Here is a 25,833-nt window from a genome sequence, read left to right as displayed (position 1 = left end):
ACTCTTAATATGGTGGGATGAAGATTCCTCAGGGGGGATGGTGGTATGACAGCAGCAGAGAAAGTCATATGGAAGTTAGAAGATGTGACTAGAAAGAGAGTCAGGGAGAGATTTATGAGTATTCATCTGCACCTCCTACAAAATATGGTACAGTATATCCCACTAAATTGCTTTGCCAAATATATTTTGGCGGAAGCATAATTGCTGCCTGGATTAAATTCCCTGGCATTTTTGTTTAAGTCTAGAAAGTGTGACATCCTTGTGCTACACAGAAGTCATGGGAAGTAGTTGGGGTGGATGGTTGGTCATGCAAAACACAGGACTACTTCAATGTCCGTCAATCAGATCACTGTTTTGGTCTGGATTCAGATATCTCAAGAACTGTTGAATGGATTGCCATAAAATCTGGTGACGCCCTGACTTTTCCACTAGCCCCACAGCAGGTTAAAATTTGACTGTCTAAAACTTGTATTTATTACCAAGTACTTCAATTCCCATCAGTCTCAGCTGTTCCTTGTGTTTAGTGCTAGTTAGCAAATGTTAACAGAAGTCAGAGTGGCTTTCCTACTGCTGTAAAACACATTTGCTAAAGCAAAGTAGTTGTATATACTGTAAATATAATTATTAGGCAACACAGTTGGAATATGTCTATAGGGTTGTAGCGTAGGACCAGAATAACATTTCTTTTCTAATGATGATTATTACCATGCAGGATTGAGACAGAAAAAAACAGAGACGGACAGACAAAAAATACAGGGGTGACTGAGTGTCTCACCTAACATCCCACTGTATTTCTCTCTGTACTACTAACCAAACAGCTAAACAGGTTAGGTAACAGCCTCTGTTAGTGGACTAGCTATAGGTACTTAAATATAATAAAATCTGACAAGCAAATGATTGCATATGGTGTAACTGGATTCCTTACTTGAAACCACATGGGCTAAAGACCCCTATAGCCTTGACTGTGACTAAAACTTGCGTCATATATTTTCTTGTCTATGGAGAATCGATCACAAGCACAATGGCAAAGAATAGGACACATCCTGTGTGGGTACTTTCCACTAATTGGTGTAACGGAGCCCATTTATGGGAAATAGCCACAATGGTTGACATACAGTGTCAGGTAAAATGTAGACATTGTAAATTGAGTTTCCACTCTTTGGATATTTGATATGCAGCTTCTGCAGTAGCTTTAAGAAATTTTCTCTCTCCATATATACTTTTTCATTTCCTCTGTTTTCTTTCTGTCATTGTAATTCATTTTTACATTCCTAATATTCTTTCACTCCCAAAAGCATACTTTTAATGAGCTAATCCCTTGCAGTGCATATAACACAGCACAATATTGCTGTGCTGTGCTGTACCCATAGTGAAAAATATTCTGACCTCATATTTGAAATACTAGATACGTAGTTAGTGCTGCTTAAAAGTTTGTTTTTATCTGTGTTCTGTGTTTATCTGGGATCTTACATACTGTAGACAGTGGTTTGTATTGTATTAAGTTACCAAATAGGTTTGTTTTTTAGAGAGTTTTGAAATGTCTGTTTTGAGGAAGAAAACTGTTTGACCTCTTGAAAACCTAATTTCAGTTATACAGATTACTTCTGCTTCATTAATCTCGTCATCAGCTTGAAATTTTAATAAGCATGTAGATGTATTTGTAACAACTGATTTTGTTTTGTAATATTTCATTTTCATTTAAGTTTTGGTAGAGAATAAAGACACTTCTGGACATTCTCTCTTCAACAATTTACTTCTTTCCATTGACATTTACAAAGGTGTACTTCCCCTCCCTTGATGTACTGTACCTGCTGAACATTTTAGCCTCATTTTACTTGGATAAGTTAATCAGACATTTCTTTGTGTGAGTACTATTTCCTTAAGACAAATTAAATTTGATGATGATGGGGGTCATGATTGCCTAGCGGCTTGGGAAGAAGGCTGCTAAGGCTTCTGCATCGAATCTTGGATTGGCTGGGAAGAAGTACAGTAAAGTGAAACTAATGCTCTGCAGCTACCTCTACCACATCTAAAGTTGTGATGTTCTTGAGCAAGGCACTTACCTGTAAATATAATAGAATTCTGACTGTGGCTTTGTAACTGTACCAAGTAGTGAGATATTGCTGAAAAAGAGCATGTGTTCTCAGTCAACTTTCTTTGCTGAGATAAACACATTTTTCAATCTTAACCCCTGAGCTGTTTCATTTCTGATGGTATGCTTCCTCTTTCAACAGATTATCTCAAAAGTGCTTAATATCCAGATGTTTCCAACATTGCTTCAATCGTCTTGTTCTACTCAGTCAGATACTACACATGTTTATGATAGTGTTTCATTATTATTTTGCATATGAGGCATGCTCGGGAATCGTGGTCTTGCATTTGTCCCAGCTTAATAGCCGCATTGGACTATTTAACTATATATAACTGGGAGGAATTGCGTTACCAGCCTGGTCTGCTTCAGCTAATTGCATCCATGTAGTGTTGTTATAACCATCTTAATCAGAGCTTGTTGTGCAGATGTGAGTACATATGTGTCAGAGAAAGCAAGAGCTGAAGTCCTTTGGTCTTTTCGTGTTGTTGTGACAAGATATATGTGGAAGGAGATGAATTTTGAGCTCAAGGGCCAGCCCGCATTGCGTCTATGTACTGCCGCAGAGTTCATCTCTCTTCATAACATACAGATACAGACACACACACCTACACACGTGCTGCAGAGGACAAAACTAGCTTTTCTGTCCTGTAGGATAACAAGTACTCCACTGCTGGTGAATTGGTGGGAGAACTGTTGGCTGGCCGACTGTTTCCATATGTTATCATCTGCTCCTGTATGGGGAATTCTCATCTCATCAGGCAAAGATAACAAGAGACATTTTTCCCCTAATAAAAACATTTGAGTAGGTTATCACTCTTTTATATGAGGACATGGACATCCCTGTGAACCCCTCAATTTAATCTTTAGGTGTCTCCAGAGCAAACTCCGGTTGTTACCTCATTAGACTTGCCAAGCACACACTAGCCAATCATTCAGTCAATACAAACCTGCTAGTAGGGATTCCCAGTACATCCTCAGATTCACAAGGTCTGAAAACTCAGAGAATGAGACAAAAAGGGACATAGAAAGAGTGAGAGAATAGGTAATAATCATAGAAAGATAGACATAAAAACAGACAAGACAGAAAGAGAAAGAGAGAAATAAGCAAAGAGTTATAAAATCCCTGATTGTAAAGTTCTCCTTTCGCTTTGTCCTCTTCATACACCCCAAACTAAGGTTCACCTATAAGAATGGGGCAACTTCTTTGTTCATATCTGACAAGAATTGGTCAATCAAAGATATTATTAAAAAAAGACACTTCACACATTCCCTTATTCTTTGCATCTTCACATATTCATCAGGTGTAGGTGTGCCATAACTCAATCCCACCAACTCACAATTTCATCTGTCTCTCTTTGTGAGGCCTGGGCTCTGGCACAACCCTTGGTGTTGTGATTAGCTTAATTGGCCATAACTCACAAACACCCATTTATACATGCTGACAGATGACACAGTCATTTAGCTGAATGAATGGCCTGACTGCTGGCAGTAAGTGAAGGCACATCCTGTGGCTGATGGCCTGAACAAGACAAGTCAGTTGAGGCTAGTTTTCTGAGAGTCGCCCAGGAATGCAGAATGCTTGGACCACTGAGAGGGAGGACATAAGTAAGGTGTGAAGGTGTGACTGAAGGAGAGTAGGAAGTGAGGGCAAGATTTATTTATTTATTTTTCTGAAGAATATTACCTCCAAGAGAAGATCATTCAAGAACTCCTGATAGCAGAGGCGGCAGATGCTGATTTGTACTGTACATGTGTGGTGCTGCTGGGGGAGCCTTGTGGAGACTTTGTGATGAAGTACACTAGAGTACATTTTAGAGTCTGAGTCTCTTTCATCACCCCTTGAATGAAGAGCATTGCTCATTCCCCAAATACTGCAATGATTCATCTTTGCCATGAGCTAGAATGGGCTTTGTCTCAGTAATTAATTTAGCTCTCGGGACAGCAGTTGGAATGAGTCGTGTCTTCAAGGCCTAATTAAAAGAAGATTTTCAAACACATTCTAGGTCACCCAGCTCAGAACCTCCAACCATTTAGGAGGGATTTTTAGGCACCGCCACCTCGTCCTTGGTGGACCATTTTACGTTCTCATAGAGTGTGGGTTACCGAGTGAAAAACAAATGGCTTTATTTGCTTTGTTGATTTCTTCAGGCACCACTTGAAAATTGAGACACTTGATGTTTTGTTTATTACTGGCTACTTGAGTCAGTAACTCAACCCACTTGTGGCCTTGTGCCCTGCGTGTCTTTGCCTCTGCCTGGGGATGGTTTATTTGAAAAATTGGGAAGAAATTTCATGATTCCAGCTTGTGGAAAGTAGCCACACAATTAAGTTCCAATACACAGCTGGGTGAAGATGCAACTGTGCATGAATACCTTTGGTTTAGGATCACTTTCTCTAAAATAACAGTCAAATTGTGGTTGGAAACACACATATTGGCACAACAATCAGCATAGCATATCAGCTGGAGTACTCATTTTATTGAACCAGTCAACAGGCCAACAAACTGGCAGGCAGGAAGTGTCTATCTTATCTGTCCTCATAATGAGAATCTATGACTTTAGTTACTGGCACAGAAAGGCTCGAACAGTACACACACTCACACACACACGCACACACAGGTTCTGAACAATTAAGCGCGAGCTGTCGGGCTTAGTGCCTGGGTCCATTGTAAGCGCTCTAAACCTGTTAGACTGTGACAGACCATTAAAAGGCTGCCAAGGCTTCCTTAATTTGCTTCAACAGTGCACACTGAGGCAGAGTGAGTGCCATGAGTTTGTCTCTGCGTATAGATGACACTCCTTAGCTCACCCACAACCAACACCCCCCCACCCCCTCGTCCTTTGACCATCCCCGCCACCTCCACAACATTTACACAAACTCACACATAGACTCTGACAGTGTAAGCTCCATGAAGAAGCTGCAATGTCTCTGCCTCAATTTTTTATGTTGGAATTATCGTATAATGGACAATTTCTATTTATTTAGGGAAATGCATCGAACCATTAAACTACTGCCAACACTAATGTGTTTTCTGAGTCAGTATTTTCTGTAAATTGTTAGAAGCAAAATGTAAACAACAGTAATTATCTTTGCATTGGAGGGCATTGCTATGGTGAACTGAAGCTGGTATCCCGCAATCCTTGTCAATTATTATATTGTTAAAATACACATCATTATTATGGAGTACTGTTAAACACAGCACCTTCACATTTATCATAGACGTTCTCCATGCTTTGCTCATGTTGATCAGTTTGTCTAGCTACACCTGTCTGTCTTTGATTGACTGTTGATTGTGCCAGTAAAATCTGGTAGAATTGTCAGGCGAAGTTGAAATTACATGTTTCACACCATGTTTGTATTTTCACACGTTGGAATCAACATCATAAGCCCAGTAGATCACACTTTTCTAATTGGTTTGTTTTCCAGCGTTCGCAATGTTTGATTCAAAACAATTCTGTCTTTGCTGTAGTGCAAACATTATTTCAGTCACCTGCTGCACAGCAAGACAAGAGACATGTTTGAACCTTAATGCAAGCCAGTTTAAGAGGAATCACAACTAGAATAAGAGAACAAGATCCGAGTTGTGGAAAGAAAACAAAAAACCCAGAATTTCCCTTTAACCACTGTTGCAGCATTCTGGACTCTAACAAGATTAACATAGTCATGGTGACAAAGCACTTTGTTTACCAGTGCAACAATCCATTTCATAGGGAAACCTTGTGTATTTGACATTTCTGAATGAATGCTTTTAGGGTGGATGTTTCACCTAGCAGGCATTTCCTGCCGTGACCAGAGCTTGGCTTTCTCCACCAATAGGAATTAAAGGCCCGGGCCACAGGATCCTGAGTGCCAGACCACAGGAATATCCAGAATCTGACAGAGCGTCCAAGCCCCCGCATGTTTCATTTCCTATTTCACAAGAGTGGGGCGGTCCATGCAAATTCCTGACTGCGGTATGCCACCAGTCTTCATTTAGCAGCGGTTCGTGGTTGATATTAGATGTTGGACACAATAGGAGATGTTAGAACGTGGATTACGAAGGGTGCTGGCAGGTCTTACAGGGATTAAAATGGGTGTCTTCTCTTGTTCAGATCATGTGGGCTGTCATATTTACATGTCATTGCTGGCTTAGTGCTATTTCTTGGTCGTGTTTAATGGCAAATTCAAAGCGTCTCGTCTGTGAAATCGTTCTTCAGCAAATCAGTTTGCACCTGTTACTTTCTGTTTCAGGTGATTAGTCAATGACAGGGCAGGGCAGGGGAACATAAATCACACATCCTGAGCTGTAGATGTGACCTTAATTAATAATGTTTCGCTCTGATCTGTGCCATGGTTTTCAGCTACATGTACAGACATGCTACACACACACACACACACACGCTGACATCCGTGCACAGATGGGTTTTCATATATGGCTGCCTGGGGCTGTAGCATTGGCTACACCCATAACACCCATAACATCTGTAAAGCATTATGGCTGATTATACTGGTCCTTCAGTGCAATCATGCAATATGGGCATGAGCGTCGGCTGAACATGAACCGTATGGGAAAGGAGATGATGAGGCCTCAACTGTTCTGATGAAGGCGTGAGACCCATGTCTACATACACACACAAAAAAACAAACCCCGAGACATGAATTTCACACATATTTTATTATTTCTAGTTTATAATGAGGACCATAATTGAGTGCATTCATTTCTTAACTCACAACTCAAGCCTCAAAATCCTCCCAGTCGAACACACTTGAACAGTTTGTGATGTATCTTACATTTCTGTGTCTCTGCTTGTATACTGTACCTATACTTTATTTTTCATTCTCACTATCCAGATGAGTCTCAAGAGTTGATCAAATTGTTTGACTCATCTAGCTTGAAAGGTTGTGATGTGAAACATTAATTTGAATGTCAGGATTTGGTGTTAGTCTCATAGAATCAAAGAGCAAATGTCTCTTCCTATGGTAAGTTTCAGGAGCTTTTTGACAAGACACAGACTTGTACTGTTAGGAAGGAGCACAATCCTCTTAGCTGATGTTAGCTACACGAGTCCCATCACCCTGCAATGCAGACTCTGGAGACTTGAGTGTAAGCAGTTGTGGACATCAAACTTTTTTTTGTATGTAGTAAAACTATTTTATCCTTTGAACTCAGTTTTTCTGAGGAATATTGTTCATGTCAGTCTAAATCAAATTAATTAGAAGGGGCACTTTACCTAACTATATCAGAGTGCCACAGAGGTGCATCTCTGTTTTTATAGCCATTATCCCATTTCAGTGTTTTTCCTGACTCGAAATGAGGCAGTTTTTTTTTTTACAGGAAAGTAAATTTAAAAATGTAACTACTCCCAAGCAGATGCACAAGGCCCACTGTGCCTCTCTGCCTAAGCAAAGCAGAGTCTATGACTTAGATAATTCTAGAAATTACAGTATAATTATATTATATTATAATTGATTAATCTGTTGATTATTACTTCAATTAATTGTTTAATTGAATAAAAAAAACAACAATGCTAAAATCAATCTCCACCTTTCAAAATACATTTTCTCTCACAATGCTTTAGATATTCAAACTGTATTATATAACAAAAAGCAAAGGTAAACGTATGCTGTACATCATGTGTGCAAAAATAGAGCTTTTTATAAATTGCACAGCAGATCTTTACACATTATTGACAAAACAAATACGTGTTAAAGTCTTGGTTTAAAATGCTGAACACAAACCGGGTTCTAACAGGCTATGCGTTGTCAAATGGCCTCAACAGCAGGCTGTGGAGTTAGAACTGGACCATGGAGGTACACTAGTGCTGCAGAACACACACACACATTCACCCTCTTTCTGTAATGCTCATTTAAACACACAGTTCTTCTTTCTACAAGCTCTTTGCATTGAAATATGAAAATGTTAGTATGTACACATACCCAGGGCTCACGCTGGTTGTCTTCCTACAGGCTATGGCAGCCTTCCACCACTGTAATGGACTTTCTTTCTTTGGCAGGGGACCTCTCTCCAAAGTATGTCTGGTTTTGGTTCCTCTGTTTAGTATTGGGGTCCTTAGCTTCCCCCTCTCTATTTTATTCCTCACTATTGGTTTCAGAATTAAGGACTGAGCCAAGCAAAGAGACAGGTTTTGCAGATTTAGAAGCTGTAGTCATGGTGGAGATCTGGTTTCATCACATAGACCAACATGCTGCTTGTCCACCTTCCTTTTCACTGCAACTGCCTCTACCTGCACTTTGACTTGCATATTAAAGACTTTTATAATATAAAATTAGCTATGTAGCAGTAACCTAGTCTAGAACACGTAACTTAACTATGTCATTTAATTAGTGGTAACTCATAAATTTAGTTTATGTTAGTTTCTCACAATTCCCCATAATGTTTAGAGTTAATGTTGCTGATTTACCGAGTCCCCTTCATCTATAGCTCCAACATGTCCTTTCCTCAGGTTCTCAATCAATCATCTGACCAGTTTTCCTGCAAGGGTTGTCCTGTTTTCTGTCTAGTCAGACCTGACAAAGTTGCCACGTTTTGTTAGAAACTTGAATTATGTCATGCTCCGTCCACACCCGGTTCTCTGACAGGAGCTCATCATTCTTCCCAATGTGTCTGACAGTGCCACCTGAGGGCCTTCCAGTTCCTGCTCAGTGCTTTCCAATGCTTTTCTGGAGCCTTCAAGATTAATATGTGTGTGTTTCTCTGCCGTCCCGCACCTGTCCACCAGATGCCCTCAGTTTGGTCCCCCTCTCCTGCACACCTGTGGCTCTCCCCTTAATCAGCTCTGATCTGCTGCCTGGTTTCTCAGCTGTTCCTTATCAATAATTAGTATCCATAAACCATTTTCACAGCAGACATTTTAACACCTTAATGCAGTGCAGCAATCAGTCAAGTTATTAATTACACCTGTGCTTTTCCTGCTATAACATGTCAAAATGTCTGCTGTGAACTATTCATGCTCAGTAGAGGATAATCCCGTTCGATTTAGGTAACAACATGGCCTTTCCACAAGCCAGACATTTCACATATGCCCCACTTGTGGTAAGGATCTAGGAATAGCAAAGCTTTCTACATCCCAAAAATTGTGTTTTCTGTTGCGTTACGAGCATTGCAGCATCACAGGTTTGCTAGTGTGGCTATATACTTTTAGTCTTGAAAACGTCCAAGAAATTTAATAAAAAGAAGAGTTGAATCCACGATTCTGTTACTGTGCCACGTTTTGACGCTGAGATAAGCTGCCGGGGTGTTTTTGATTTATTTAACAGCACTGTTGTTTTTGAAACTTCCTCTGTGTGTTGTTTTGGCTTCAGCACTTGAACAAGTTTTGTTGGAGGAAAAAGCTTGATGGTTGACTTCTCTGTTGGCTCTGTCAAGACACATACAGAGACAGACACATAAAGGCGCACATGTTATTGCACCCTTTGTTACTACCATAAAATAGTGAAGTTTAATAGGATAAGTACCACAGAGTGTCTGGCCTGCAGTATTGACAAGTGATGAAATGTGTCTGCTGTTCCTTCACCTATTTGTGTCTTTTACTATTTTATATTCTTTCCATCGCTCTTCCTCTAACTGTATCTCACTGTCTTTTCCCACGCTCTAACAGTAAACAAGTGTTTGCTGTGTCAAAGATAGAACCTGTGTACACTACCCTCCCTCCATTCATCCTCTACCAGCAGTCGTCCTTTGTTGTGTGAAAGTTGAAACGTTTGTTGGAGCTGCTTTGCTCCATTTAGTTGGTGCACTTTGATGACTTCAGTACTACTAATTATAGAGGCGCCGCCAAGGAGGCAATCTGAAAGTGCATCACCCTGAAAGTCTTACATTCACTGATATCCAAATGTTACCCAGTGGAGTTGCACCATAATGATAATGTTGTAAATAATCCACTATATGCTTTCTAGTACCTCTGTGCCATCTGGCAGTATTACACCATACAAATCCCACAATAACGTTCCAAAGAATGTAGTATATGTCAAAGATATGCTACCCATTTTGAGTTGTGCTATAATGTATGTATATGTATAATATATGCTACACTTCCTGAAATTGCAGTTAGCTTATGAAGGCATATCAGGCCTTCAGGAGAACATGCACTATTGTACCCATTAATTGTGCAGCAGTCCTTAGTAATGCATTTGTTCCACCATTTAAAGTTGAATAGACAAAAAACATTTAATATTATAACATATAATTATCATAATTATCAACAAAATATCAAGCCTATCAGAGTGAACGGTGGACGTTGTTCCTTGCTTGTCTCTCATCAAATTCAAGGCTTCCTCTACTTCGCCTAAATTTGGCTTTTGTAGGGTCAGTAAATTCCACACCACTTCAGAAACATTAAAAGGATGCCACAGTGCATTGCTTAAAGGTTGATTACCATTAGGAAAAAGGTTTTGCAGCAGTTGAACGTGTACAATGTAATGCAGCAGAGACATATCTCATTGGGCGGCAGGCCTGTATGGTCAGGGTTGGTGGCCCTCACATTTTCACCCTTAAAAAAAAAAAAAAAACGAAAACCAGAGTGGGAATTTCAACTTGAGCACAGTCTCACAGCTTACCATTCCACACCCTTGTGTGTTTTCTGTTTTGTTAAAACAAATGCATGAGCAAAATGTCTTGTCTATTAATTCAGTGTTATTTTGTCCTGAAGCTTGTCTCTTCAGCTCTCTCGCTCTGTGTTCTTTGTCTCCTGGGCTTCATGCTTTGCATGCAGAGGATGAGACACCGGGGGAGGTTAAGAGAGGAGCTGGAATGGAGTTCTGCTCCATTTACCACCCTGAAATATTCCTCTTAGAACGACACACTCTGTTTTCTCTCTCTCCTTACTCTCCGTAGTGTTTCTCACTCCGCCTGTCCACTCCCTCTCACTTCTCATCTCTGTGTGACATGTGGTCATTTCACTTCATTCCAGGATGGCTTAGCAGTGCTTTAAAACATTGCTGCTGTCCTCCCATCCCATCCTGCTCAATTGCAGGCAGCATTGAGCTTCATAGGCCTATACGGATCTGTTCCTGGTAGCTATAACTCTTTTCCCCAATCTCCAATCTCTATCTGCTTTGGGCAGAACCTTCAGCACCTTTCTCTATTGCCTCACTATTTCACTTCCTTACCTGTGTGCCTCTGACACTTTTGCACATGGACACCAGTTAGCACACATATACATACACTCAAATACTGGCATCTTCCAGTGTATATATGGTTTATTCTTAGGATTATTCAAGATCAAACAGATACAGATCAAGTTATTTTCCTATACTCATACTGATTTTGCACTTAGATCTATTTAGGACATTAACACAATGAACAAAACAAAATGCACATGACAAACTGAGTGCTGTGATGAAGCTTTAATAGGCCTCTTGTCATGTCTGTGGAACGTGAGTTCTGAGTCATTTTTGTCTTTTTCTGTGACGTATGCTGAGTTTTTCATATTCTAAACAATGTGGGTTTTGCATTTCCTGGCTAGCACATCCGCATAGACAACATCTATTGCTTAAACGTGTACTCTCACTGCCTGTGCATCACTAAATTCCTTATTATGCATCATCTCTTCCTCTCTGTCCTAGACAGTGGGTGTCTGGCTGGTTCATAGAAGGACATAGCCAAACCTCAGTTGCAGTTTATATGTTATATCAGGGTAAGCATGAGGCCACACAGGAAGTCTGATCTCTGAGCTCCACTGAAGTGTTTTCACCTTCGGTGTCAGAACAACGTTGACCCTCCTGTGATCTCAGACTTTCTTCCGAAACACTTTACTTTATTCACAATTTTCAGTTTTCAGACACACACTCGCCGTTGCTCATGCCAGTACACACACACATAACTGCTACAGCTGCAGACCACCTGACTTGAAATGTAGTTTCACCGACACAAAAGCACAGATGCATATACGCACATTTACACACGAGCAAAACGCAGCTATGCAGACACTCACACACACACGCATGTAAAATTCACCCCCATGGGCCTCTTTTCCCAGTACAAAATCATTTATAATAGCTCTGATCTTTTCTCAGAAACATGTTAATCAGGAAATGAGTCGTTGGAATGACTTGTATATACATTTCTCATTTGGAGTTGAGATCTAGTAAGTGTTCGCAATTTACTCTTTCAGGTCTATTGCTTGTCCCTCGTTGGGTACTAAGGGGTGCTGTGAGTCATTTCTACTCATGCATGTCTGGTTTCATATTTCCTCCCCATTAGGCCTGCATTGCTCTCCTCTGTGTTGTGATAGAAGCTAATGACTCACTGGAAATCTGCCTGGTGTTTATCAAATGTCTCAGTTCAGGGCTGGTGGTCCAGAGTCTGTCTGGCCTTTTTACCTTATTATGAAGTATTAGATAAACAGCCAAACCCAGGTGATGAGCCCATCAACAATGACAAAAAAAGAAAATAGAGAAGCAGCTTGAAGTCATATCTTGACTATATCGCTCTGCTCTTTGCGCTGCAGAAATGTATACTCTCATAGGGTGAATGTGTTGAATTACCCCAGGCTGTCATCCTTTAGTGCACTGATAAGAATGTATTAAGAAACTGCATGTGTCAAGAGATGAGGTGAACTTACACACATAATGTTAACGTACAGTATCTCATCTCAGAGTTTAGCAAGAGGGGAGGAGGGGTGGGTTTCAGCAAGTGGATCGTATGGTGTGCATACTAAGTCTGGTCAACATCTCAGATTACAATGGTTTGGGATGAAAGCTCGGATGGATGCCAGTTACATTAACATACAAACATAAAAATGCACCTTAATTCTCAGCTTATGTTCCTGACGCTATGATTTCAATTAAAAGAGACTATCCTTTTTTTTTTTCAAATGTGATTTCTCATTGTGACTGTTTGAAGATCAATTGCAATCTAATTGGCTTGTTGAGTTCAGATGTTGTTAATCACATATTCGACTAAGCTATCACAATATGGGAATGAACTGTAAGAAACAGTCTGAAGACAAATTGGGACTCATTCTGCACTCTAGAGTCACATTAGAGGTTACCCAGCCTCTTTTTCTCTCTGTGGTTTGTGCTGCCTTTCTTTTCAATTTTATTTAAATTGCTAAAATCTGTGTCTCACTTGTAGACGTCATACACTGAGATATTTGAAATTATTAAATTATCTCTTTCCTTTGGCATTAATGTGTCTTAGCATGCCTTTAAAATTAAAATAGCTAAATTAGATTTTACTTTTATGATAAAAATTATAATAACTTTCTTTTTATAGCAGTATTAAAGTTTCATACAAACTTCATCATCTGTACTGAGTACTAAGCGATCCTCTGTGATATTGAACATTGATATGCAAGCAACAGTCTGTTCCTAATTGGAGTTATCATCAACATTTAGTCATATTATTGTAGTCAAGGGGATCTCTGCTGTAAGCCCAGATCCACAACCCAAGCGCAGTCTAAGATTCTTGATACTTGATCCAAATGTCATTTAGGCAACAGCATGTGTACACTGACTATGCCATAGCTGTGATGGTTATAGTTCTTCTTTCACTTTATCATGAACAAAGTGCCCCAGGGAAGCTGGTTAGTCATGCTACATCAGTAGGTATACATAAAGCATGTAAGATGATCTTCTGGTGCTCGGGTATCTTCCATTAGAACCGCTGCCAAATGCAAAAGGGTTTTTCCAGGAATACCAGGCCCTGCTGTTCACCTCCCTCCTCCTCCTCCTCCTCCCCACACTCCCCCCATTCTTCCAGCCTTCCTCTTCCCCCACCACCCCTCCCATGGTGCTGCGCCAGCCTTCCCTCGAATTCCACGCATCTGGTCATTTCTGGGAAACACCCAAAACGTGACTGTCCAGCAAACCACAAGAAACAAAGCCTCTTGGTTTCTGCAGCAGCTTGAAGAAAGCCAGTAGTCACCCAGGGAGGGGTCAGGCAGTAGAGCGTGATAGTTGTGGACTTTCTAGGAATTGCTTTTGGATAGGAACATTGCATAGATCTATGTTGTTTAGAATGAAACTCATGGCTCTTTAATTCAGCTTTAATGCTGTTTTTGCATTTGAACAATGTCTTAATGTCTCATTCAGTCTCCCTTTTTAAAAGAGATTCAGGGTATTAGCTCTATAACTAGTGTTGTCAGAGCAGTCAGTGAACAAAAGGGCAGCTCTATCAGTGCCTCTTCAGGCACTCATATCTCTGTGGATGTTAATATAATTTAAATATCTTACAAAAAAGTTTGATTTACTGCTGTGCAAACTTGCTATGTAAGAATTTGACTGATGTGGTTAAATAAAGGCTAAATAAAGAACCTTAACACTCTATGGAGTTGCTCTGCCTCTAACCAGAGACCACACACTGATGTTTTCTATTAGTAGACTTGCCTGATTCTTTAGATAGGAACTGTAACTACTTAACACCTTCAGGGGCATGATACACCCTCAGCTGTCTTCCAGTTTCGTTATTTTAAAGTCTTGTGAATGACTCACTCATGCTCTCAATTTAGAAGGTGATTCAACAAGCACCAGACCTCAGAACAATGGAGCAGATGGGTTTCTTTTATGAACATTTCTGATAAACCCGGCTGCAAAAGTATTAGCAAATATTTTTTCGGAGAGAGCAGAGAGGCACAGTTTTAGCTTCATCGTGACAAGTCAGCCTGTAAATAAGAGTGAGTTCTCACTCATTGTAAAGTACGCTGAATGCATTTGAAATAGTCCTGCACTTATTGTGCTGTTCTGGGTGGCAAGCTCTACTATATTGTACAAAGTAGTGTGAAACAAATAAAAATCAGTCTGAAAATAAGTCTTCTTTAATGCCTCTCTGGTGTAGTCCTTTAAAGATAAATGCTTTTTAAAGTCAACATTTATAAAAAATCTATAGGTTTTGCATGTACTGAGCTACAGCTACAACACCATGGAGACGACCCTAAATGAATAGATGTTGCATCAGTATGAATAATACAAGAAGAAAGAGAAACTCACTTCCTGTTTCTCTCTTTCTATGAAATAGTTGTCTGCTTATCACCTCTCTGTGACGTCAATTGCCCACTGACTCAGACCAGAGCACTTCCACTACTGCCAGAGCAAAACACAAACATCCACGGTTTCCAGTTTTGCTCTGGTTCCACGGAACGAAACGTTTATGTACATACACTCTGCATCACTGCTCTTAACATGACATTAACTTTATAAACTAACCTTAGCCAGCTCATGGGTAAAGACTGAATGTTTGCGTCAGCCAGTTCTCAAGGTAGTTTTCAGTGTTGTCTGTAGGGCCACAGGTCAAGTTCTTTAGTTTCAAGAGTCAAGTCTCAATTCCCTGCTCTTAATTCTTAATGGTTCGACCAATGAATATTAATGGATCAGCTGACCAGTGTCTGTGTAATGGTACTCTCCCGGGTTTCCATTCTGTGTCAACTAATTTGAATGAAAAAGGTAGTTAGTTTGCAGTCAGTAGAAGCAAACATTTCATAATTAGGGCTCAGTATTTAGGATGTTTTCGAATAAAACCGAGCTTGAAAAATCAATAATAAAAAACTTAGTGATAATCTGACAATAATTAGAACAAACACAGTTTTTTAATTACCTTGATGGACTTGATGGTGCATAATCAGCACCTCAGTTGTATTTTCTCTCCAGTTTTGTCTTCTCGCAGCTGGAAACATGGCAACTTTTAGACAGGTGGACAAAATGGGTGAAAATCGCTTTAAAGTGATCAACTCTTCTGGCCTACTCCTTCTTATAGCAAAAGCCTTAAAAACAAAAAATGATGAGGCTTATCTATGAAATACAGAGATGACATTCCATGGTTGCTCAGTAGACACACACTGGTATAAAGACATATGAATCGTTTCTGCCTCTGTGCCTTTTTCAGGTTCTGTCTCCCAATGTGTCTTATCTTATTTTCTCTCCGTATCTCTCTTTCTATTACTCTCTCCATTGGCCTTTGTCCGTCTTACTGTCTTTGTTCTCTACTTTCTGCCTTTCCCCAGATGCTGAGAGTTTATGTGTCTAGTTGATCCAGAGGCTGTTAATCTGGTAATCCACAATCGATATCAGCCTCATCTCTTTCCTACAGATAAAAGTGGCCTATCTGATAATTACATTTTCCTCTCCATGTCTGTGAAAGGCTGGCCTTTCCCTCCGTGCTTTGTTTTGGTCCCTGGGATTCTTCTGCTGGTATCGATTCGGTCTGTCCACATGAACTGGACCCGTTCACATGCATAAATCTTCTAAAACGAATATGGCATTTACACCACATTATGGGCCATATCCACAAAGAATGGATTGTGCCCGCTATTAGCACTGTGAATTGCGCAGCATTTGCACCCGCAATCTGCCCTGTTTTAAGGTCCTATTCACAAAAGATATTGCCCTAATGATATGCTGGTGCAAACACGCCCATAAAGTTTTGCAGCTGAGTGAAATTTGCATCTGTTTGAGTGAGCGCAGTGGTTTCCAGGGTTTCAGGCTTTTCTCCACATTTCAGCACACATATTGGTTCATAATGGAATCTGCAGAGAGCATAAAAAAGAGCCTCAAATTGCGTGTCTTTGATTAGCAGAGGTGCACACACACACACAAAGCTCTCCACAATCACAAACCAACTTTTACTTCTCTAGTATTTCACATCTATAACATAATCTACTGAAATGGCCATCAAAATAGGCTACAGCTATTAATGTGAGTCAGGCAGCAACTTCATTAAAACCAGATCAGTCAGGATCTGATGGTAATAAATATTTTGTGTTAGTCTGCTACACATCTACACGGGTCAGTTGTTAAACGTAGATTCCAGGTTCATACAGTGGAATCATTTGTAATAAAGCAGAAATACTTACAGATGATTCCTGCGCTCCATCAGAGCTGTCAGGACATTTTTATTTTTGAGTAGCTGAAAGTCCGAGATAAGCCTTCCACCCTATATCCCACTTGATCCCCCCCAATGTCTGAATGAAGATTTCACCCTTGATATCATTCAATATCAATTAGATATCATTCAAGCCTCACAAGCTTGAAGATTTGAAGAGAGAGTCAGTGAGGAGTGAGTGTGATATGTAGTTAACACCAACTATGTGAAGACGCTAATAACTCCATCCTAATTGCGCGTGGCAATAAGCGCTGGTCTTTGTGAATTAGACTGTTTTTGCAACGAGGCTTATTTGCATATAAAGGGGCCAATTTTGTGCCAAATGTATAAATATTACCTAATTTACATACATGCAAATGGAACAAGCACACCATGACGATATTTGCTTGGCAGCGCAGTTTGCATTGTATTTCACTCTTTGTGGGTGTTTTGTGAATTACACAATATCTTTTTGTCTCATTTGCACAGGTTTAGCGGCCCTTTTGTGAATTTGGCTATGGATATGTGTTGAGATTTTGAAAACAAAGTCTTATGCTTGAGCGTGCATTGGAAATTTTTCAAAATTTCTCCCAAGAATATAACACGCATTGATGCAACATAAGTTTATATTAGTATACTGTGAAATTTTCTACATTTTAACTCACTTACCTTGAGTGTTGCACTAGAAATATGTAATTAGGTTGAAAGCCTCTATTATTGATTGAGAGGGAGATGTCAGCCTCTTGGGTTTTTGTGTAATGTTCTCAACTGTAACAGATAAAATGCAAAACTAAACTCATCAAAGTCAGGGTTCTATTCTCAGATGTGGAAATTGTCAAAATGTAATTATTTTCAGTCCAGTTATTTCATGCTGTAGTTTTTGGCTGCAGTTTCCTGCAGGACTCTGCTAAGTGAGTGAAAAATGAGGCTCTTGAACCTGTGGCCTTAGAGTCACTGAGAAAGGCTTGAGGACTTTAGGTCAGTTCTTATCCATGTGGGTGCGTGTGTCTAAGTGTGTGTGTGTGTGTGTGTGAAACGAAATATGAGTGGGATATCTGAGCCCCGTGGTTTTGCATTTGTGTGTTTGATCTTGTCTGCAGAAGTATGAGCATGGCTTTGGTTACTTGTAATCAGGCAAATGCTCACTGTCCGGACATTTTTGTAATATTTTTCAGCATAGTCATGATAAATCAAGAGAGATTAGTCCGTCCGTTGTTTACTTTTGTTACACAGGGAAACGGTGCTCCCTTAACTCTCAGCCAATAGGTGGGAGATTGTTGCGCACTGTAACTTTTTAAATGTACTGTTTGTTATTCTAGCTCTTCCTTACCCTCACTCTCGACCTTGTAGTGAAGGAAATCTTCACTAATTTCACACTGAAGCTTTATAACTTTATTATGATCTAATTCCTGCTTTAAGATGAATAAAATATACCTGTTAATAGCTGTCAGGAAATGCAGTCTGCAGTTTATTAATAAGGAACAAATGGGCTTTTGCAGTAAACTAATCATATAAAAATGCATCATAGTTTTTGCTTGTATGTGTCGAGTCACATGTAATCCATGTGATTGATTAAAATACTTCTGTACAAAAAGGACGTACAAGATCAAAATATACATACTTACAGGTTCTAAAAAGTTGCACGGTTTATCCGATCAATGATTATGAGGTTAAATCAGCTTAGTTTGTTAAGAGACAGTGTTTTTTTCCATGAGGTAGCTCCATGTGCAGCCAGTAGGGGGAATCGACTGCTCACGCTGTCGCCATCCCCCTCTCGTCTCCTCTCCTCTCCTCCTCTTCCCTGTGTTCTCCCAGGTTGTGGAAACACTGCAGCCCGCTGGTCTGTGTCTGGATCCCTCTCACACAGAGCTGCTCAAGACCCTCCTACCGGCTGGGCTGGGGAAGGAGGAGGCAGTTTGCTCTGCTCGCAGCCTCGGACGAGCCCCCTTTACCGCCCTGTCAGTGTTGAGGAGAAGGAGGGAGAGAGAGAGAGAGAGAGAGAGAGAGAGAGAGAGAGAGGGTGAGAGACTGAGTGATAGAGAAAGCGCACGCGAGAGAGAGAGAGAGAGAGAGAGAGAGAGAGAGAGAGAGGGGAACTGTGTGACAGAGGGAAAGAGAACGAGGCAGGCTGCTTAGAGGAGTGAGAGAGCCAAGGAAGAAATAAGGAACACATTTTACAAGAGCAGGAAGAGGGAGGATCGCAGACGAGGGACTCTTTCTCTACTGGGCACCTGGGACACAGTCACTGTGTTTTTTTTCACTCATCTTCTCCAGTGGATTGACTAACCAACCGGTGGATTTTTATATACGCTTGTGCCACATCCTTTAGAAACTGGAATCATTTCTCTGTGTTATCTGCTCTCTGGCTGGCTCGACCGGTACAAACTGAGATTGCTTTCTGTGTCTGTGCTCGGCTTCAGTGTTGTGATTCTGCTCCGTGCACAAAGTGCATCTGTCGGCAACCAGTGCTGAGGATATCTCCCCTCTGTCAAACAGGACAGCACACAGCCACCGTCGGATCAGACTACAGAGAGGAGAGAGAGTGTGTGTATGTAAGAGAGGGAAAGATAGAGAGAGAGAGAGAGAGAGAGAGAGCGAGAGAGAGAGAGAGAGGGGAAGAGAGACAGAGTCAGAATCACAGTGTGTGTTTGAGCGAGAGGCAGATTAAAGCCCAGGCGAAAGACTGGAGTGAAACAGCTTAAATAGAGAAGTGAACCTATACGTCCTCTCCCGTTTTCCTTGCCATCCCTTTCCTCCTCCTCTCCTCCTCCTCTTCCTCTCCCATTTTCCAACATTCACAGGACTGCCAGAGCTACTGCCACCTGCACCTCTTCACGTCTTCTCTTTCCTCTTCATCCTCTACCTCACCCTTATCACGCGTTACTATCCGATACCAGCCGCTGACGGACACTCTGCTCTTGGTTCAAGCACTTGTGGAAATATTTCCATTGCTCCAGCAGTGAGAGACTGAGTGAGCATCCAGCCGATAACTGAGGCTCCGGACCGTTGAGGCACCGTTCGTCAGGAGCTTTCCCCCGTCAGAGGCAGACCTTCTTCCCAGCCGCTGTCCGGCACGAAGACCCTGCCTTCTCCCTGGAGGACCGGCTAACGACACAGTGGTGCGGACAGCAAAGAAAGGATTCGCATAGCTCCTCTGCTGCCTCTATCCCATCGCTAGCTACTTGGCAGCTCCCGCCCCCGTGTCACCATTCCCTGCCTCAGTGCTAAGGATTCCAGCTACATGGGCAAGCGATTGGAGCAGCAGCCAATGTACCCTCAGTACACCTACTATTACCCCCACTATCTCCAGACCAAGGTACGCCGCTCTTCTGCTCTTCTTGCATTCCTCAAGCCTACTCATCTACTCCTACACTCCTGCCCTGTCTCCCTCCCACCCCTCCCACCCTCTCTCTCACCCCCCACCACCCCTCCCTCCCTCCCTCCCTCTCTCCTTCCTCCACCTCCTCTCTTCCACCGCCCTCTTCCCCCTCTCATCCTTGAGTGGAGATGGGATTTGATGGATAGCTGGCCTTGGCTGTGATGGTTTCAGATGGCAGGTACCTCGTTGGAGTTTGGATGTCTGTATCAGTGTGTGTGTCTGTTTGTGTGTGCACGTGTGTGTGTGCATATGTGTCTCTGCTTGAAGGATCAGGGATCAAGGCTGGAGGCTTTGGGCCACTGTTAGTCCAGCCTACTAGACCGTTACTGGGAGCTGTCCAGTAACTTCCATCCATCCTTCACCTGCAAACTGATGAGCTCGTCAGATGATACCCTACAATGTGTAACATGTTGAATCGCATGCATAGTATATACCGAGGTTTTTGTCAGTTCCAGTAACTGACAGACAGCTCTTTTTGTGCTGTCATATAATTAAACAAATGAGAGAATTAGGATCCAAAATTAATTTACTAATGAAGCATTTGAATTGAGCTGAATGTAGGCCATTGTTTAAAAGCTCCAATGCCACTTTTATAATAGAGGCAAATAAAACTTTCAATTATAAAGTTGTTAATTCAATAAAAAAGCGTCTTATTGTAATGCTTTACAAAGAGGGCACAAACAGGTTATGAACCCTTTTTTTTCTATGCTGATGGTCGGTACAGTTCTGACAGAGAGCAGGCATGAGGAAGGCTGCCTATGTTTGCTCTAGCTGTAGTATGCATCAGTGCCTCTGGGATGGAAGCCCAGGCCTGGGTCCTGATGGCTGCCAGGACACTGGCTGGGCACACTACCCAGACATCATCAAGAGATTAAAATGGGAGCCTTTTGGGGATTACTCTATTTGTTTTTCTACCGCATGCGTAACACTAATTTCTGTCCATTATTGGGATGGTGTGATGCACAGCCATGGCTGAATAACATGCTGAAGGTGTGCAGTTATCATTTGTACAACAGGGAAGTCTAAGTTGGTTGCTTAAGTGCTGTTACACAGTACTTGATATTTTTACTTTAAAACAAATAGTACAAAGACACATTTCCACTATTCAAAGGAAATACAGCAGAAGGAAAATTCAGGCAATAAATGCATCAATAAAATTGATAAAACATGATAAGGCTAAATACCATAAATGTATTCATCCTTTGCATGTGAAGCTCAATTGTGGGCCAGTGCGCTTCCAGCAGGGAGGACCTGCCTGCAGCCCCACCTGGCAGTCCGCTAGCTCTCCCCCTGATTTATAGTTTAATACATTTGTGCTGCTGCCATATGGCTTCCCTCTTCCTCCCACCCCCCTCCCCTGCTCCTTCCATCATCCCCCTCTCCCTCCCTCCCCCTTCTCATATCTCAGAGTTGCTCATCTCGGGGGCCTCTCAATCAGGGCATGCCCCTCAATTCTCCCCTCCCTCCCTTCCACTTTTCTTTTCCCCTCTTCCTCCCTCCTCTCGCTTTCTGCCTCCCTGCTCTGTTGCAACAGGGCCCCCTGCCTCCTTCGCCTATGCTGCAGTTCACTCCCAAGGTCAGCGCAGATCCGATCTTGCCACCGTCAGCGATTGATGTATCCTTGAGCAAGCCGCTAGGGTCCTGTGTCATGCAAACGAGACTGACGGTGGGGGCGTGGGGGGGGGGGGGGGGGGGGGACGAGAAGAGCGTACATTTCCGTTTATAAATCAGCAGCCAACATTCGTATTCGTTTTCATGGTTAGACGGCGTAGCCAGTGGCCTCGTAGGTTGATATGATAGAGGCACAGACAGGGTCAGTAGGAGAAAGGGAGGCGGGAAGAGAGGCCAGAGTGTTGGGCAATGTGGCCGAGAGGGCTGTGGAGAGCTATCTCACGCTTTCATTAATGATCATTGATAGCTCGATTACAGAGAGGGGAGAAGGGCCTTGGCTGGCAGGTTCACTCCACAGTCAACAAAATCACATGGTAGTCACTTTGGCCTTGAGTGCATACACACACATTCACTGTGTGTGTGCCTTTTTTGCACACACATACACCCCTTTGATTGTAGGCATCAGTCTGGAATCACACAGGTCTTTCTATTTATCTTCCATTGCTGCATTCTCAAGGTATGTCCTCATTCTCCCAAGAGATGTGGGTGGGTGGGGGGGCATAAATATCTTAGGGAGGGGGAGGGGGGCGTAAGTCATACCAAAGTGTTGCCATTCTCCCCCTCTCGCCTCCATTTTATGACACATATCTGAGATTCTATGCATAGAAAATTTATAGAACATCTGTGCTTGGTTACAACAGAGGACTTTATAGTAAAGAAATGAGCTAAACATTGTCTTAATGGTGTTGCAGAACATACTTCTGACTTTTGGGTCCCTTCATTCCCCCTTTATGTGTGCATTATATTCGAATTTAATGGAGTTCTCTGATGCTGTCCAGCAAGTGCTAGTCAGCCTAGATTAGAATGTGAAAGTCAGAGAATGAGATGAAACAATAACATTTGGCTTTCTATTGATTAGTGCAGTGGGGCGTAGCATGTGCTTCTCTTTAGCTGAATTATTGATTCCTGAAAGAGGATTTGTGTGTGTGTGTGTGTGTCTGTGTGTACACATGTGCGCGTCTGTGTGTGCGCGTGTGGCTTTTATACGAGGTTATGGCTGGGGGGGAGCTGGCAGGATGCTGCTTTGATGAGAGGATCCTTTAAAGGCCCTATTTCTGTCTATTCCCCAGATGATCAGTCCATGGAGTCATTTGCTAAAATTCGGCCTTTATTCCGCCTGTGTCTTTCCGTGTGAGTTTGATGTTTAGCGCTGTTCACAGCTTGCTGTGCATCCAACTTTAATGATAGGTAATAGATGTGCATCATAAATGAGAAAATTACAGTAAAACACCTCATGCCGGCCCTGGCCCCTCCTCTCGCCCACGAGAACAATTACAGCACGCAGATCAATTATTGTTATTTCATGATAGTGTTTAGGGAAGAATATGAATTTCAACCAAATGCGTGCACTAAGTGCCTGTTATTCTTGGCTTGTGTTGTATCTCATTTTCTCTCAATGACAGACATTTTCACTTCTCTTTGTGTTTCATTATTGCGCTCGCAACTCTCAAAAGAACTGATAATTTCCCTTGAATACCTGCTGTAAATTCTGGCTTCATTGTGTATATTTAGTTGGCTTTGCTGTTGCTGTTACAGTATGCACAGAAGGTACCTGACACTGCTGTACCCTTGTGCTGTTATACCATTGATAGGCTAGGTCATTACATGCCTAATGTCAGCAATCTCACACACAAAGGCAAACAGCACTCAGACACACAAGGATGCACAACAAAAATATATGCACACACACTCTTGTGCTGTGGCAGTGATCTCCGAGCAGGCAGGCGTCAGACAAGTACATACAGAACCTGAGGAGCCGAGAGGGGCAGATTGAGGTAGATTTAGCAGCGACTAATGTCCCTGGCCTTAAGTAAACACCAGTCAATGGAGCCCTTTGAGAGGATCTGTGTGTGAATCTGCCACTGCCATAGGCACCATTTATAGTTAGACATTATACTGCCTAATTCTTTATAAATGTAGGAAGAGATGGAGGGAAGGGCTGTATGCGTGTGAGAGAGAAAGAGAGAGCGGGGCGGTGGACGTTATAGGGAGCGAGGGAGGGGCCAGTTAAAAGCAAGGAAAAGGGTTTGGTTACATTACACGGGGTGATCCATTGTGCTACAGAAATAACAACAGAGCCATCTAAATCCTCCTTTAATGCCTCGATAGAGGAGAAAGAGAAACATAGAGACAACAAGGGAAAGACAGATATACATAGACATGGAGAGCAAGAAAAATCAAAGGCAGAGTAAAAGGACCCGTTTCCAAAGTCTTTCATTAAATCAGTTATCAGTGGTGTAAAACTCAGCTAGCAGCTTAGTCCCCTCTGTCTCCGCTGATGTGGATCTGCTTTGAAGAGTTTATCAAGGGCTTTTAGGGCTGGAAAAATACACTTCTTATATTACATTCACTAAAGCCCAGCCCTATTTTGAGTCCAGGACGATATGTTCTTATTAGTGCTAAGACAGGGGTAGTATAACTCATTTTCCCGCTTGTAATTCATGATGCGTGCCTCACGACTGACTACCCGAAACAAAATACACTCCCAGTCTCGCTGTAAATCTTAACCCATCATGCATCCTCTCTTAGCTAGTTGAGATTGGCAGGCTTTTTAGTAAGAGCTCTATCTTTCTTTCTCTCTTATTTTATGTTTTCTTAATCCTTTAGCCCACATGGTCAAAACATGGAAGGAGGCTTTTTGATCATGAATCAACTCATATGTCTGGTTTTTATCTGCCTATGCCTACGGCTTTATCCTGCCGTACAATTGCTCCATGTGTAACTGTCAGCCAATTGGGCAGTCAACTCCATTTGCTTGCTATGACCTGTGCGTACATGCACGAACATGCACATACACACAGGCAACCTATATAGTAGGGGGGTACTCTTAACCCTTCTCATCTATCAACTGACAGCCCAGCCCTATCTGCACACCCATACGTTAAGGTTGTGTATGCATTACTGCTTCCCGTGGCCTCTAATAAGCAACAGGGCAGGGTGCAGAGACCTGGCCCTCTGCACGCAGCCGTCCACATCTCATTATGGCTGCTTTACCAGAGTGCTCTCTCGACATTGATATCCATTTTTTTTTTAGAAGAGCAAAGGAGAGACAGCACAAAGCAGAGGGAACATTAGATAGCATGCTCATTTTAATTTTCTATAGGCTGTGTCTGCACAAACGTGAGGAGGAATCTATTCTGTATTATACACGAGGGGTTATAAATGCAGCAGCAATGTAACACATGTGCTCTTATTGCACGGCAGGGTTTATGAGCACAGATGGTGTATGAGTATGTGCGTGCAAATGAATGCAAGAGGAGTCTATCAATAAGTTTGTACAATATGAAGTTACAAGTAGTGAAAATATATGTGAGACCGTGTGCTCGGTAAGTTGTCTAGTGATTAGAGTGAAGGCCTCAAAACCAGATCACATTTTTCTTCTCTACGACCGGCTTGTTTTGTATTGAAGTGTCCTTGAGCAAGACACCGAACAAAGTACCTGCTCACTCACTGGAGGTCGCTGTGAAAAAGAGCATCTGAGATAAATGGCTAAAATATAAAATGATGTGCTCGGTGGTGGAGTTCTTGCCCCAGGGACTCTTGTCTCTGAACTCTCCTTCCCTGACCATCTGGAGATAACAGGCGACTCGAGTCTGTGCTGCAAGAGGGAGGAACACCTACCTGTGTGGTGAAATGGGGCATATGGGGAGGTTGGTGGTGGAGTGAGTCGGACGAGTTCCCTTCAACCGGAAAACCTGGGTTAAGACTCTGAATCCCCACTAGCTTCCAAAGGTACCGCTGTGAACAGAGGCACACATACACACACATACACACACACACACATACACAGACAGAAAGAGAGAGAGAGAAACCTTACTGGGATCATTCTTGTATCAAAAAATTGTTGATCTGAACTCTTATCCACAGGTGGTCCATAGTGTCTGTGCATATTTGGCA

The 25,833-nt window shown here is 42.0% G+C and overlaps 1 protein-coding gene across 6 annotated transcripts in view; it reads left to right on the top strand.

Annotated features, from left to right (window-relative positions):
- rbms3 (RNA binding motif, single stranded interacting protein) overlaps positions 1 to 25,833 on the top strand; it is a 298,854-nt gene that overhangs the window by 84,683 nt on the left and 188,338 nt on the right. The window contains exon 1 of one of the 6 annotated variants that reach the window (XM_042434719.1): positions 18,954 to 20,202. The exons of 4 other annotated variants lie outside the window; for them this stretch is intronic. In XM_042434719.1, the coding sequence (XP_042290653.1) occupies positions 20,128 to 20,202 (75 nt within the window). In that variant the 5' untranslated portion in view covers positions 18,954 to 20,127. Of the gene's footprint in view, positions 1 to 18,953; positions 20,203 to 25,833 lie in introns of those variants that run through there. One more of the 6 variants, XM_042434718.1, reaches the window with a different exon arrangement.

The sequence above is a fragment of the Thunnus maccoyii genome, chromosome 15, assembly GCF_910596095.1.
Source record: "Thunnus maccoyii chromosome 15, fThuMac1.1, whole genome shotgun sequence".
Taxonomy (NCBI): domain Eukaryota; kingdom Metazoa; phylum Chordata; class Actinopteri; order Scombriformes; family Scombridae; genus Thunnus; species Thunnus maccoyii.
Note: the sequence above shows the minus strand (reverse complement) of the source record. Positions and strands in the feature narration are given on the sequence as shown.